The 12,276-nt window shown below is 45.4% G+C and overlaps 2 protein-coding genes across 2 annotated transcripts in view; both read left to right on the forward strand.

The window, feature by feature from the left end:
* LOC145440229 (RNA-splicing ligase RTCB) overlaps positions 1-12,276 on the forward strand; it is a 69,699-nt gene that overhangs the window by 51,741 nt on the left and 5,682 nt on the right. Inside the window, exons 2-5 of the mRNA XM_080317804.1 lie at positions 9,081-9,231; positions 9,735-9,878; positions 10,392-10,500; positions 10,574-10,721. Coding sequence (XP_080173930.1) covers positions 9,081-9,231; positions 9,735-9,878; positions 10,392-10,500; positions 10,574-10,721 — 552 coding nt within the window. The remainder of the gene's footprint in view (positions 1-9,080; positions 9,232-9,734; positions 9,879-10,391; positions 10,501-10,573; positions 10,722-12,276) is intronic.
* On the forward strand, positions 620-8,001 carry LOC145440220 (bromodomain and WD repeat-containing protein 3-like). Its single transcript, XM_080317790.1, has one exon. The coding sequence runs from the start codon at positions 2,252-2,254 to the stop codon at positions 7,865-7,867; it is 5,616 nt and encodes a 1,871-aa protein (XP_080173916.1). The 5' UTR covers positions 620-2,251; the 3' UTR covers positions 7,868-8,001.

Consider the following 12,276-nt stretch of genomic DNA (forward strand, 5'->3'; position numbering starts at 1 on the left):
GAATGCGGCCCGCGAACAATTTTGTATTAAAAATTAAATGTGAAGCCGGCCCTCGGGAAATATTGTATTCACCGGCAACCCTAATATCCCACCTCCACCAACCCTAATATCCCACCCCCGGCAACCCTAACCCTAATATCCTCCCCCATCCCTAATATCCCCCTCCCCCAACCCTAATATCCCACCTCCGGCAACCCTAATATCCCACCTCCGGCAACCCTAATATCCCACCCCCGGCAACCCTAATACCCTAACCCTAATATCCTCCCCCAACCCTAATATCCCCCTCCCCCAACCCTAATATCCCACCTCCGGCAACCCTAATATCCCACCTCCACCAACCCTAATATCCCACCCCCGGCAACCCTAATATCCCACCCCCGGCAACCCTAATATCCCACCCCCGGCAACCCTAATATCCCACGCATGCCCTGACCTCCTTACAAGACCGACAAATCAGTTGATAATAACATTATTACTTTATTAATTCATATTAATACTTGTGAATACACTTAATTTCTAAATTTCCCGAGGAATTCACCGAGGGCCGGGTTCTCCAAGGGCCGGGTTCTCCGAGGGCTGAGTTGTTAGGGACGGGTTCTCCAAGGGACGGGTTCTCCGGCAACCATATGAGCTGATACTGACGCTATAGTAGCTGCGAACAAAAATGGTGTGGAAATTTTCATGTTGTTGAGTAAATTTTGTCGAAAGTATTCGCGTGCAAAATCAGCATATGCATTTTTGTTGGTTTTAATATTTTTACCTTGGTCTTAACCCACTTAATCTTAGCTCAAACGTGTCTGTCTAAGTTCAGTTCATTTGGAAAACCATTTCGCAGTCACAAAGTCAGTTACAGACTTGGTTTGAGTTGGTGTATCTCGGCTAGAGTCGGGTATGTTTTGTAGTTTTAAGTTTGCCATAACCTTGTAGACTGGGATTGAATTGAATACTTTCCGTTATTTATATATTATATATAACATACCTAGGGACTTGGGTTACCATACGTCCTCCTCCAGGAGGATTTGTCCTCCATGTTCAGATTTTGAAAATATGCTCCTTTTTGGGAATTAATCCTTCTTTGCCAAGATAGTGGGTAGATTCGAGTGAAAATGGGCATAAAGGTATAAATGACGCCAAACAGGAAAAATTTGTGGTTCAAACGAAAGTGACGACCATTTTTTTCAGTCAACCAACGTAAAGTGTGAAACAAAAACTGTATTTTTTGGAGTCGAACCTTTGTTTATTTTTAGTCAATTTACCTTTTCTTCAGGATTTCACTCCAGTATTTTAAGTTCGAAAATTTTGAAGAAGTGTTCTCCTTCCTCGATGCCAAAATATGGTAACCCTAAACATACCGCCATTCCTGACATTAATTTTACAGTCATGGTATACCAGTATAGCCATGGCAAAGTCATTGCTGCCAATCAAATAGAAATATAGAAGTTTGAGTCACAAAGAAACTTGCTACTCAAGTTTAATAGTATTTATATCCTGTCCTAAAATATATTGTATAACTACGCGGTCATATAAACAGGTGACGCTAAAATGGAATTTGTCTGCATCAGTGGTCACGGTTATTGCTATATGTATGTTTAGTTACTATACTTGCATGTGTGTGTCAATTGCTGTCCATTTGGAAAACGGATGCTAGAGAAAATTGTATGTAGGCCTACTGGTACGGTAGGCTATATGCTGTTTTGTATCACACGAATTAGTATCATTACCCAATTGACTGCATGGAGATGGTTTGGATTACCTGGCATCTTTCTTAGGATTTCGGTAGCGTAAGCAAATTGAATATAGTGTGATTGAACATGACTGAGGGATAAAACCAAGTTGAGTTACTTTGATGATGTTGGAGCGTTGAATTTTCAATTCTATCCTACGCATTTGGTGGATTATATAAATAGTCTAGTTCTCTATATGTTACCCTTACTTCTTTGCTGTTTCAAGTATCATGCTGTCGAATGGCACTCGACTGATTCCCACCATGTGACAGCGCTATAGATAATGCCCTGTATTGAATCTGTGTCCTGTGCTCACACTGTTCAATTTTTTGAATATTTTTTATTAAATTACTTCAACTTGGAGAATCATCGCTGCTCACCTGTTATTTTAGGCAAAACGTACCGAGATTTTAGTAGCCAGGGTTGATGCCTAATTTTCATTTGTTTGCGTTTGTAGGTCAAAGATGTTTTGTAGCTACTAATTTCACGTTATAGACCTGCAATGTCTGAGAAAGGATAAGAACATGCCGTCTAAAGATTCACCAAGAACCGCAACTGCCTCCGATGTCAAATTGGATTTATATTTCCTGATTGCGCAATTCCTCAAGAACGGCCCGTGCCAGGAAGCTGGGTCAACTCTTATAAAAGAACTCGAACGCAATGGCTTGTTGCACAGGAGTTTGGATTGGACCGGAAGTCCTCGTCCGCCTGATTTTGCGCATTCCACATCAAGGTTTAGGGATATACCGCCGGATTATCTATTGAAGCTGTGTGAAAGAATCGGTCCTGTTTTAGACAAGACACTGCCACCGCCAGTACCTTCACATCCATCATTATGCTCGTTAGGGAGGTACTCCATGCTACGAGATGAAAAGACTGTCTCAACAACACAGTGGAATGCGAGATCTTTTTCTGCATCAATAGGCAGAAAGCCGTTAGTCCCTCCTCAAAATTTTATCAAATCTCCAAATTGGGCTTACGGAATTTTTGGTCGTGAAAATGGAGGCTCGCGTTTCAAGAATTTGCTCCGGCCTATCCAAACTTTATACCAACAAATGAAATTGTACCAGCGCATATTGGGACATTTGTCGTCAGTGTATTGTGTTTTGTTCGATCGCACGGGCACACGGATATTCACTGGGTCCGACGATTGTTTGATAAAGTCATGGTCCTCCAGCCAAGGCCGTCTTCTTGCCACATTTCGCGGGCACCAGTCTGAAATCTGCGATATGGACATCAGCTACGAAAACACAATACTAGCGTCAGCGAGTTGTGACAAAGAAATCCGTATTTGGGATGCCAAAAACGGAAAGCCAATTACCATTCTTCAAAGTCATAGTGCAATGATAACCAGCGTTGAATTCAGCCCAATGGTACAGGGAAATACGCGTTACCTCATCAGCACCGGCCGAGATGGTAATGTTGTGTTTTGGGTTTGGAACGTGCAAACATTTAATTTTGAGTCACAGCCGCACAAATTCCAGGAGAGAAACAGGCCCGGGGTTGCTATGTTGTGTTCGTCATGCAGCTCGGGTGGGCGTTTCATTGCGGTTGGGGGGTCGGATAATCTCGTTCACATTTACCATATTCCATTTGAGCATGACGGCGGTAGCGCGATAGGTCCTTTGACTATCGCGGAACAGGATGAACATACGAATACGGTTGATAGCATTTGGTTTTCGCACGAAGGCTTGAGACTTGTGAGCGGTTGCAAAGATGGTACTGCCAGAATATGGACTTTTGAATTTTCCACCTGGACATCGTTGGTTCTTGACGTGTCTCGAACTTTTGACTCCCCGTTAGATCCCGTAATGAATGCCACCAAACCTAATACCTCCACCTCGAAATCTGGCAACTCATCAAAATCCCAGAGTAAAGAAAACGCCAACAGAATCTGCGTCATTATGGTGGCTTGGGATTGCTGCGATGAAAACGTGATGACGTCTCTCACAAATTTCACGATCAAGGTCTGGAATTCAAACTCGAGAATGTTAGTCAGCATCTTGAAAGGCCACACCGACGAGGCGTACTGTTTAGAGCCCCATCCGATGGACAAGCGGGTGCTGTTAAGCGCGGGCCACGACGGCAATGTCTTTTTGTGGGATGTGATATCTGGCATGTCGTTGATGAATTTCCATAATATGTTGGAAGGGCTAGGGCACGGTGCTGTGTTTGACGCCAAGTTTTCAAGAGACGGTCATTCATTCGCTTGTACAGACTCACACGGGCATTTACTTATATTCGGTTTCGGCGATGGGAAAGTCTATCAAAAATGCCCTGTACAACAATTTTTCCACACTGATTACAGACCGCTTATTCGCGATCAACACGGGTACGTTTTAGATGAGCAAACCCAACAAGCGCCTCATCTTATGCCGCCTCCTTTTCTCGTCGATATGGACGGCAATCCGTATCCGCCCGAATTGCAGAGACTTGTCCCGGGCCGGCAAAGCTCGAATGATTTGCAGTTATTGCCCAATTTGGTGGTGCAAGAAAATGACGCTTTCGAAGTGATCGATGTTGAAAATATCCCAGATGAACCGCAGCCTGCACCAGATGCTGCCGCCAGGTCTGCGCTCGATCAAAGGATTCAACAATTGATAAATTCAGAACCAGTGGAGGATAGCGATGAGGCGCCGCCTGCAGGTGAGCCCGCTCCGTTTGCATCGCCTAGCTCATCGGTTACTTTACGCAGAGAGGGTGACACTGCTGGCGTGCGGCAAATGCACCCAAACGCGCCTCGAAGTCAGGTCGCCTCTATGGCTGACATAGTGGCTTTAAACCAACGAACCATCACGCCACAATTCACGGACGAAGAGCAAGCGCACCGTACGGCGGTTCGGAAAGAGAAAGGTCACGCTGAGTTGCAATGGTACAGGAGAGAACGGAAGAAAAGACGTCCGGTTTCCCATCGCAGGCTTTCGCGAGACGCTCCAAAAGAACTGGAGACGCGGAGGAGGATTAGACACACGGTTCGGCCGCGTTACAAAGAACCGTCCTGCGATGACGAAAATACAGACGATGATCGCAGCCGAGAGTTGCGTAGAAGACTCATTAGCGTCATACCTTCTCACGCGCATCGGTACAGCACAAGATCGACTGCTCCAAGATCGCGACGTTTATCCGTTCCTGAAAGCATTGATGAAGAACCTTTGGATATCGACACGGTAGACGCCGTGTCTACTAGCGAACATGACGAAACTTCAGCGGATTCGTCCAGCTGTGAAGATTACAGCGAAAAAGCCAAGATAATACGTACAAGCCGCAGACGGGAACAGCACAAGCACCGTAAAGAAAATAGGAAGAGTAAAAACCAGGGTGTCAATAAGTTTATCAGTAACGGCTTACGGCGTAGTCAACGACAAAGGAAGGTACCTAATCGGTTACGTAACACTGAGATCGGTGATTCAAGTAGTGCGGATAGCGAAGACAATGATGCAAATATTCCGGCATCGCCTTTTTTGACACCAGACAGTCGTAATGGGAATGCTCTAAAAGTGCCCGGTCGCAGAAAACCGAGAAAGCAACGGATCGTTTCAAACGCGTCGAGCACTCTTGAATTGTCCGACTCTGAAAGCAAAAACGCGATCATAAACCAGCCAACGACGTCCGCGCAGTGCAAAACCGAAACTGATGTGCAATCCAACGGGAATGAACCTACCTCATCAAAAGCAAACGTTGCCGTAAAAATCAAAAGCGAAAACCCAAATCCAAATCAAGTCGCTCCCCAGTGCTACCTCCCGCCGGACTGGATACGGCGGTCTACCCCGTGCATCTTTCCGTACGTGCCACAAATCGATGACGAAGTCATGTACATCCGTCAGGGCCACGAAATGTACGTGAACGAAGTGACCAAACATCACGTCTGGTCGATCGGAAACACAGAGTTGTGTTATGCGAAGTATCCGGACATTAGTTTCGCCGAGCCTTGTCAGGTCACTGGCATCGCGTACAAAGTGGGACCGCCGACATTGTGCGAAGTGGAGCTGCATAGAATCAATTTGAAATTGTCCAAGAAATCGACGATCACCGTTTGCTATCATGACATGCCCAACGTTGTCGATTTTCTAATTCTAAAAGATAAGTATGACGCCAGCATCTCCAAGACTTGGTCGGAAGGCGATTATTTCCGGTCTATAATAGACGACACTTGGTGGTATGGGACAGTGGTCGCGAAAAACCCAATCGATCCCAAATATCCGCAAAGCCACTTTCAAGAAGTCCACATACTATGGGACGGCGACAACGGCCTGGCTGATTACGATGACCTGTCTCCGTGGGACATGGAAGTGGTTCCGCGTGGTGTGGTGACGCGGTCTCATGATAACTCAAAAGGTCACGTTCGCCTTGACGATAAAGAATTGTATGATGCTGTGTGTTATAAAATGAAAGCGTCAGATTGGGCTAGCCGTAACGATAGCGATTCCGACGATAATAATCCTTCAGAGGCTTTGAAAAAGAGAATGGTACGCGAATGCAAGCGTATCGCCCGTGGCGTGCAGCATCTTATTTTACAGCAGCAGTTTGACGATTTTGTGCAGCCCGTCGATACCGTGCAGTATCCGGCTTACCCATTGTATGTCGCGTTCCCAACTGATCTGTCTGTGATTTTAGAGAGAGTGAAGAATCACTATTACCGCCGGCAGTCTGCGATATCCTGGGAGATAGCGCAGCTCGAAGGGAACGCGGTCACGTTCAACGAGCCCGATTCGTACATTGCCAAAAAAGCGAAATTACTGCATCAAATACTCGATTGTTTTGTGAAAGACCCAAACTGCCGTAATATCGACGATTTGCAGTCCAATTTTCTTGACGAAACGGCTGACGACGCAGATTCTTCTTTTCACGGAGAAAACTCAGAATCAGGCGAAGATCAGAAAGTTTTGTCAGACTCGGAATGCGAATCGGAATCGGACGAAAACCACGCTACGGACTCGCAGGACGTGAGCGAAAACGTAACTACTGCTGAAGAAGAGGAAGATTCCGGGAAAGTTATTTTATGGATGGAAGAATGTAAAAAGTTACTGGTGGACGTGATGGGAGTGCAGGATTCGCGTCCTTTCCGGCGCAGGCAGGTTAAAGACGAGGAGGACGATATCGCGAGCGATACGGAATCAACTGCCGTCGACTTGACGACGATCGAAGGCCGGCTGTTGAATTCCCAGTATGAAAACCCCGAGCGTCTGCAGAATGACGTGCAGGATATGTTCGCGTCATTCAAAAGCTCAAATCCTTCGAGAGAAGGCCGGTCGATGCTCGCCAGGCTGGCTCCGCTTATGAACTCGAAAATTGATGTTATCGTGGAAGACTGGAGGAAGAAGCAGGCGGCAAATTCTGCGGTCGCCACGCGGAGGTCGAGACGTAATGCATCGCGAACAGAACGATATCTGATTTCAGAGACCCGAGTGTCACGCGTTTATCCCATGCAGGGCGCGCGTGTTTTGAGGTCCCAACGCTGCAGTCGCAGTATTTCTAATTTAAATGATTTTGTGGAGGAATCGGACTGTGTTCGCGACGACGGTGATCTTGTCGAGTCCAGCCACGGAGAGTACGAAATAGCCGTGGCAGCGCCTGGAAAACGCAGCTTGCCAGTGTCCGACGACGGTCAGGGAGACGCGAGTCTGTCCTTGCGACTTCGCAAGAAACGCAAAAAGAGTTCTGGGTTCAAAGACGATTCCAGTGACGATCGGGACGATGTTCCGGTCCAGACGCGACCTTTTTTGAAATCGAATGGTCGGTCGGACGTAGGCATCGCGGACGCATCGGATAATTTGCATAATCATCGTTTGCGAGAGAAAAGAAGCAAGCCGGCACGATTCGTGGATTACTTCGACGTTGAACCGGACCGCGAGCACAATGTGAAGGAGTCTAAACCCGTGCGCAAATCGTCCCGGTCTAGAAAACCGATCGGGCTCTATGTTGATTCCGAATCTGAGAGCGAAGCGTACAGGGATATAGCCGAAGACGTGGAAATAGACTGTGGGCCTTCGGCCCCGGAAGCGCACTTGGTTCCGAAAAAGAGCTCTAGATTCCGAAACGGATCGTTCGCGTACGAACGGACACACGCCAGACCGTCCAGGTCAGCGCGTAAGCGACGTGTGTCCAGTCATTCTAATGTTAGCGACTCTGACGGGAGATGACGCAGTCAGAGCGTTATCTAAAATCCGCAATCATCATGTCCATAGTCAGCATTTGAAAGTTAATCCATGTCTGTTCGAGGTTTGTCATTTTTTGACATTTGAGCATGCAACGCGATGAAAAACGACACTTTTACGTATGGTATACGACACTTTTAGAATGTGACTTTACAACTCCAAAAGTAACGTTAACCGTAGGCTCCGTAGCCCCAATCCTTTGCCTAACTGAAGCCTAATTTTAACCATCCCGACTTGAACATAAAACCGCCACAAGTGTCGCGTGCTATTACGTTGCATGCTGATTTGTCCGCGAACCGTTCATGGTATGTCGTACTCCAATCTATGCATTTCATAACCTTTCATGCCCAGTCTGTTTTGACGAATGCAACTTTTGCCAAATTTGTGTCGTTGTAGTGAGTACAATTCTTTTTCGTTGTGATACGTTGATACGATACGGGTAACGTTGAATTTTAGAGCATTCAGAACCGGGCATTTAGCGCTACTGAAGTCGAAAGGCACTGGATGATGTTCTTCAGTTTCCCTCAAGATATTTCAGTGATCTATGAACAAAACTGGCCGATCTTTTGACGCGTTGCGTTTTCCAACAGTGACATTTTGCCGGTCTTTTTCCGGGTCGTTCGGCTTTTTATCGTATCGAAATTAGACACTCTACTTTTTTCCCATTTCTGCCATACGGGCAAAAATAAGTTCCTTGGACCCGTTAGACGGGAGTTGGTTTACGTCATCAAGTCTGGTTGTAGAGTTTGAACTGATGTGTGGGGTAAAAACGGGAACATGTAGTAACAGTACTTGGTGAATGGTTTGCGTCAAGGTACAGCCTGTTGTATTGAAAATGGCAATTTTAACGAACTATCTTGGTCATCTGGATGCCATAATAGACTTCTTTAATGTCGCCTGATATTTTATTTAGAGATTTCTGTAAGCGGGGATTGACTTTCATGAATTTTTTCCGTCATACTCCATCAAGCCACGTTAGACGCAACTGAACAAAAGGCCTGTCTAAATGTCAGAATTTCCGTTTCATGTTCTTTTAAATTCCGTCGATTAGTCTTGTTCTTTTTTGCCATCAGACCGTTGGTCTGGTGTATTTGTCGTGAGTTCTCAAGTTGTTATTGCATATTTTTTCGCATTACGGTTTGTGTCTTCTTTTTGGGTATTATTCGCTTGTCTCCATTTTTTGGATTGCTTTTCCTAGGTTTTGGCGGAGTCAACTATATTTTGAATTGGTAACCTGGTGTGCATGGTACGAAAAAATGGGAAGGACATTTCAAGAGGAGTGTGAGTATTTGGAGCAAGTCAATGACAACTGCTGGAGGATTAAGAAGGGCTTCGTCCCCAATATGAAGGTATCAAGATTTGTGATGGTGGATAGTGTATAAGATGCTGCTTTGTGACGTACAGACCCTATTTCGTAGATATAGAGGTTCGGTATAATCATCATCAAGCTGTCGGCCGATTTCGCAGACCTATCAGTCTAATCAGCAGCATTCACTAAGTTGCATCATGAAATATATTGATAGCTACTGACAACCTTACTCTTGAATAACTGTTGAACACACCAGCTCGAAAGCCTTCATTTTTTCTGTTAGTCTCTCCTCAACCTGGCCCAGAAGCAACATTTAACTAGGTTTTATGGTAGCAGTAAGCTGTTAGCAATAAATGAAACCTCGAAAACAGATACAGTCAGAATCAATGTAACATTGACAAACTTTCTATTTTCATTAGAACTTTTAATGATGCCCGTGCTGACTTTGACGACAACATCAATAAGAAGCTGCAGCTTGAGCAATTGTCAAATGATTCATTTTTCGTAATCAGTAATCACAATGCTTCTCTTCCATATTTTCAGGTGGAGGGCATGTTCTATGTCAACGAGCATCTTCAAAAGTTGATGTTTGACGAATTGCAAAACTCCTGCCGGGGTGGCATTGGGGGCTTTCTTCCTGGCGTGAAACAGATCGCAAATGTTGCTGCGTTGCCTGGAATAGTAAAGGTAATGGATGGCCAAAATGTTACGAGCAGTCAAAAATTCATGGAGTTACTTTGCAGTTAAGCACAGATGCCAATGTTCACTCTCACCCAAATGCCATATGCCCATATGTATCAGTCTTGCCTGTATTGGAATCTGTACTTGAATTTGCATTGGCTTTGTTTCATTTCGATGCAGTCCGTATCCATCTAGGTACAACCTGAATAAATTAACATTGCACGGATTGATCGCAAATGGTTTGTGGAATTCTACCTATAGTTATTTGCTGTTACTTATCTTTCGTTTACATAATCTGCCTATATAATATAATATGATATACAGTGAGTCAGAAACGAAAATTCTCTCCTGCAATATAGTGTTGGATATGGGAGTATGGTTCGTGATATCCAATGCCGACTTTTTGGAGGATTTGTACTATCTGCTGTCACCATCCTCACTCTGCTTATTTGTCTGAGAAGAAAAATGTGCTGAATTGGCAGCTGATTGTTTTTCCATTGAAGCCACTACTGTTTTCAGTATTCTGTGGGACTACCAGATGTACATTCCGGGTACGGGTTTGCCATCGGCAACATGGCCGCTTTCGATATGAGCGATCCGGAAGCTATCGTGTCACCGGGAGGTGTCGGTCAGTCGCATAATTTCAAGAAAAAGTATTGTAGAAAGTATTGGTTCTAATTATCTTGTACTTTGCGCGACAGGCTTCGATATAAATTGCGGGGTGCGTTTGCTGCGAACGAATTTGTCGGAATCCGACGTGCAACCGGTGAAAGAACAGCTGGCGCAATCTCTCTTTGATCATATCCCTGTCGGAGTCGGCTCAAAAGGTGTTATTCCCATGAATGCAAAGTATGGTTATTTTGTCTTTCGGCTTACCGCGTGCCGTAATTTTCCGAATATAGTGCGCCCCCATGTATAATACACACCCTTAAAATGGCGTGTAAAATCTGGGAAAAAGCCTGTACCCATGTATAGTATGCACCCTGCATTTGCAGTACATTAATACTAAATAGTTGTGTTTTAGCATACGATTTCGACCTGTTTTGCAATGTCACTGTTGAACAATCATGACATAACCATCCAGGCGCGTAGCCAGCCGAAAAATAAGGGGGGGGGTTTGAAATAAAAGGGGGGGGTTTCGATTTTTTCCGAATTTAGTAACGTAGCATTGACTCATTAGGGTTAAGTACATGCGATGCGTAAATAACGATTATACAACATCCCCGTATTGGCGATTATAGGCGTACGATAAGCTTTTCGACGAGTCCGGAAGTGCTGTTAATTAGCGACTCCCTGATCTGTCGTGAACAATGAAATGCGCACGCGTCGAACATTTGAATACGCGCGCTTATCAACGCGCTGAACAATTAAATTCGCGCGCTTGTCAAAGCGTCCAACAATTAAATACGCCCGCTCATCAATGCGTCTTGCGTCTTACGTAGCCTCGGTGACGATTTAGGCAAGTAAAAATGTACGAGTTTTTATGGAATATGTGCTATAATGACGCCGATTTCAGGTGGTTCAAACCTTTACCTCTTATAACTCAAGCCTACTGGACTACAGCTGAAGACTAGTGGAAATCAATTACGCATGTACGTACGCGTCGAACATGATTGCGGACATTCGATGTCATTCAGTTACGAGATGTAACTCTTTAATCACAATCGCTAATCAGCATATACGTAATAGCATTTTATCCAAGCCATCGAGAAATAGGAGCCGAAGCATGGTAGGCCCAAGACGCGGTAGTTAGGCTAGCGATATCTTTAGTACGAGGCCTATTCCAGATGCGATTGTGTAGGCCTACGAAGATATCGTGCACACCAAGCCAATGCAGATGTGATTGTGAAGGCCAGTGACGATATCGTGCGCCGCGGGCCTATTGCAGATGTGATTATTCAAGCCAGCGGAATTAGGCTTGTTGGAGACGCGGTAAATCAGGCTAGTAATGATTGCCGAACGCGCGACAATGAATGACCTAATTTCGCCAATCATCTCAGCGGGAGATCGTGTCGCGTTACACTGTGCAGTGCAATGCGCACAGACGAATCTCGCTAATTAGCAACACGTCTTTCGTTAATTGGCCGCGCCTTTCGTTAATTCGCCGCGCACAAACTGATAATATGACTTATTGAATTGCAAACGAGTATTAGCGTCAGAGCGGTCATTTAAAAAGAGCAAGGTTTCGCGTTAAAGGAGGGGGTTTCGCGTTTCTAAAGGAGGGGGTTTCGACCCCCGAAACCCCCCCCCCTGGCTACGCGCCTGTAACCATCGCTAATCATAATACAATCAACGGCATCGTCTCTGATCGATAGTAGATAGCAGCCAAAGCCTGCGAGGCCGGCGATGCGACGCGACATCTTGCGCACGATGCCTATCACAATTGCACGGTTATGTCGAGCGC

Source organism: Botryllus schlosseri, chromosome 6 (assembly GCF_051294905.1).
Source record: "Botryllus schlosseri isolate E-star chromosome 6, Bs_hap1, whole genome shotgun sequence".
In the NCBI taxonomy this organism is placed as follows: Eukaryota; Metazoa; Chordata; class Ascidiacea; order Stolidobranchia; family Styelidae; genus Botryllus; species Botryllus schlosseri.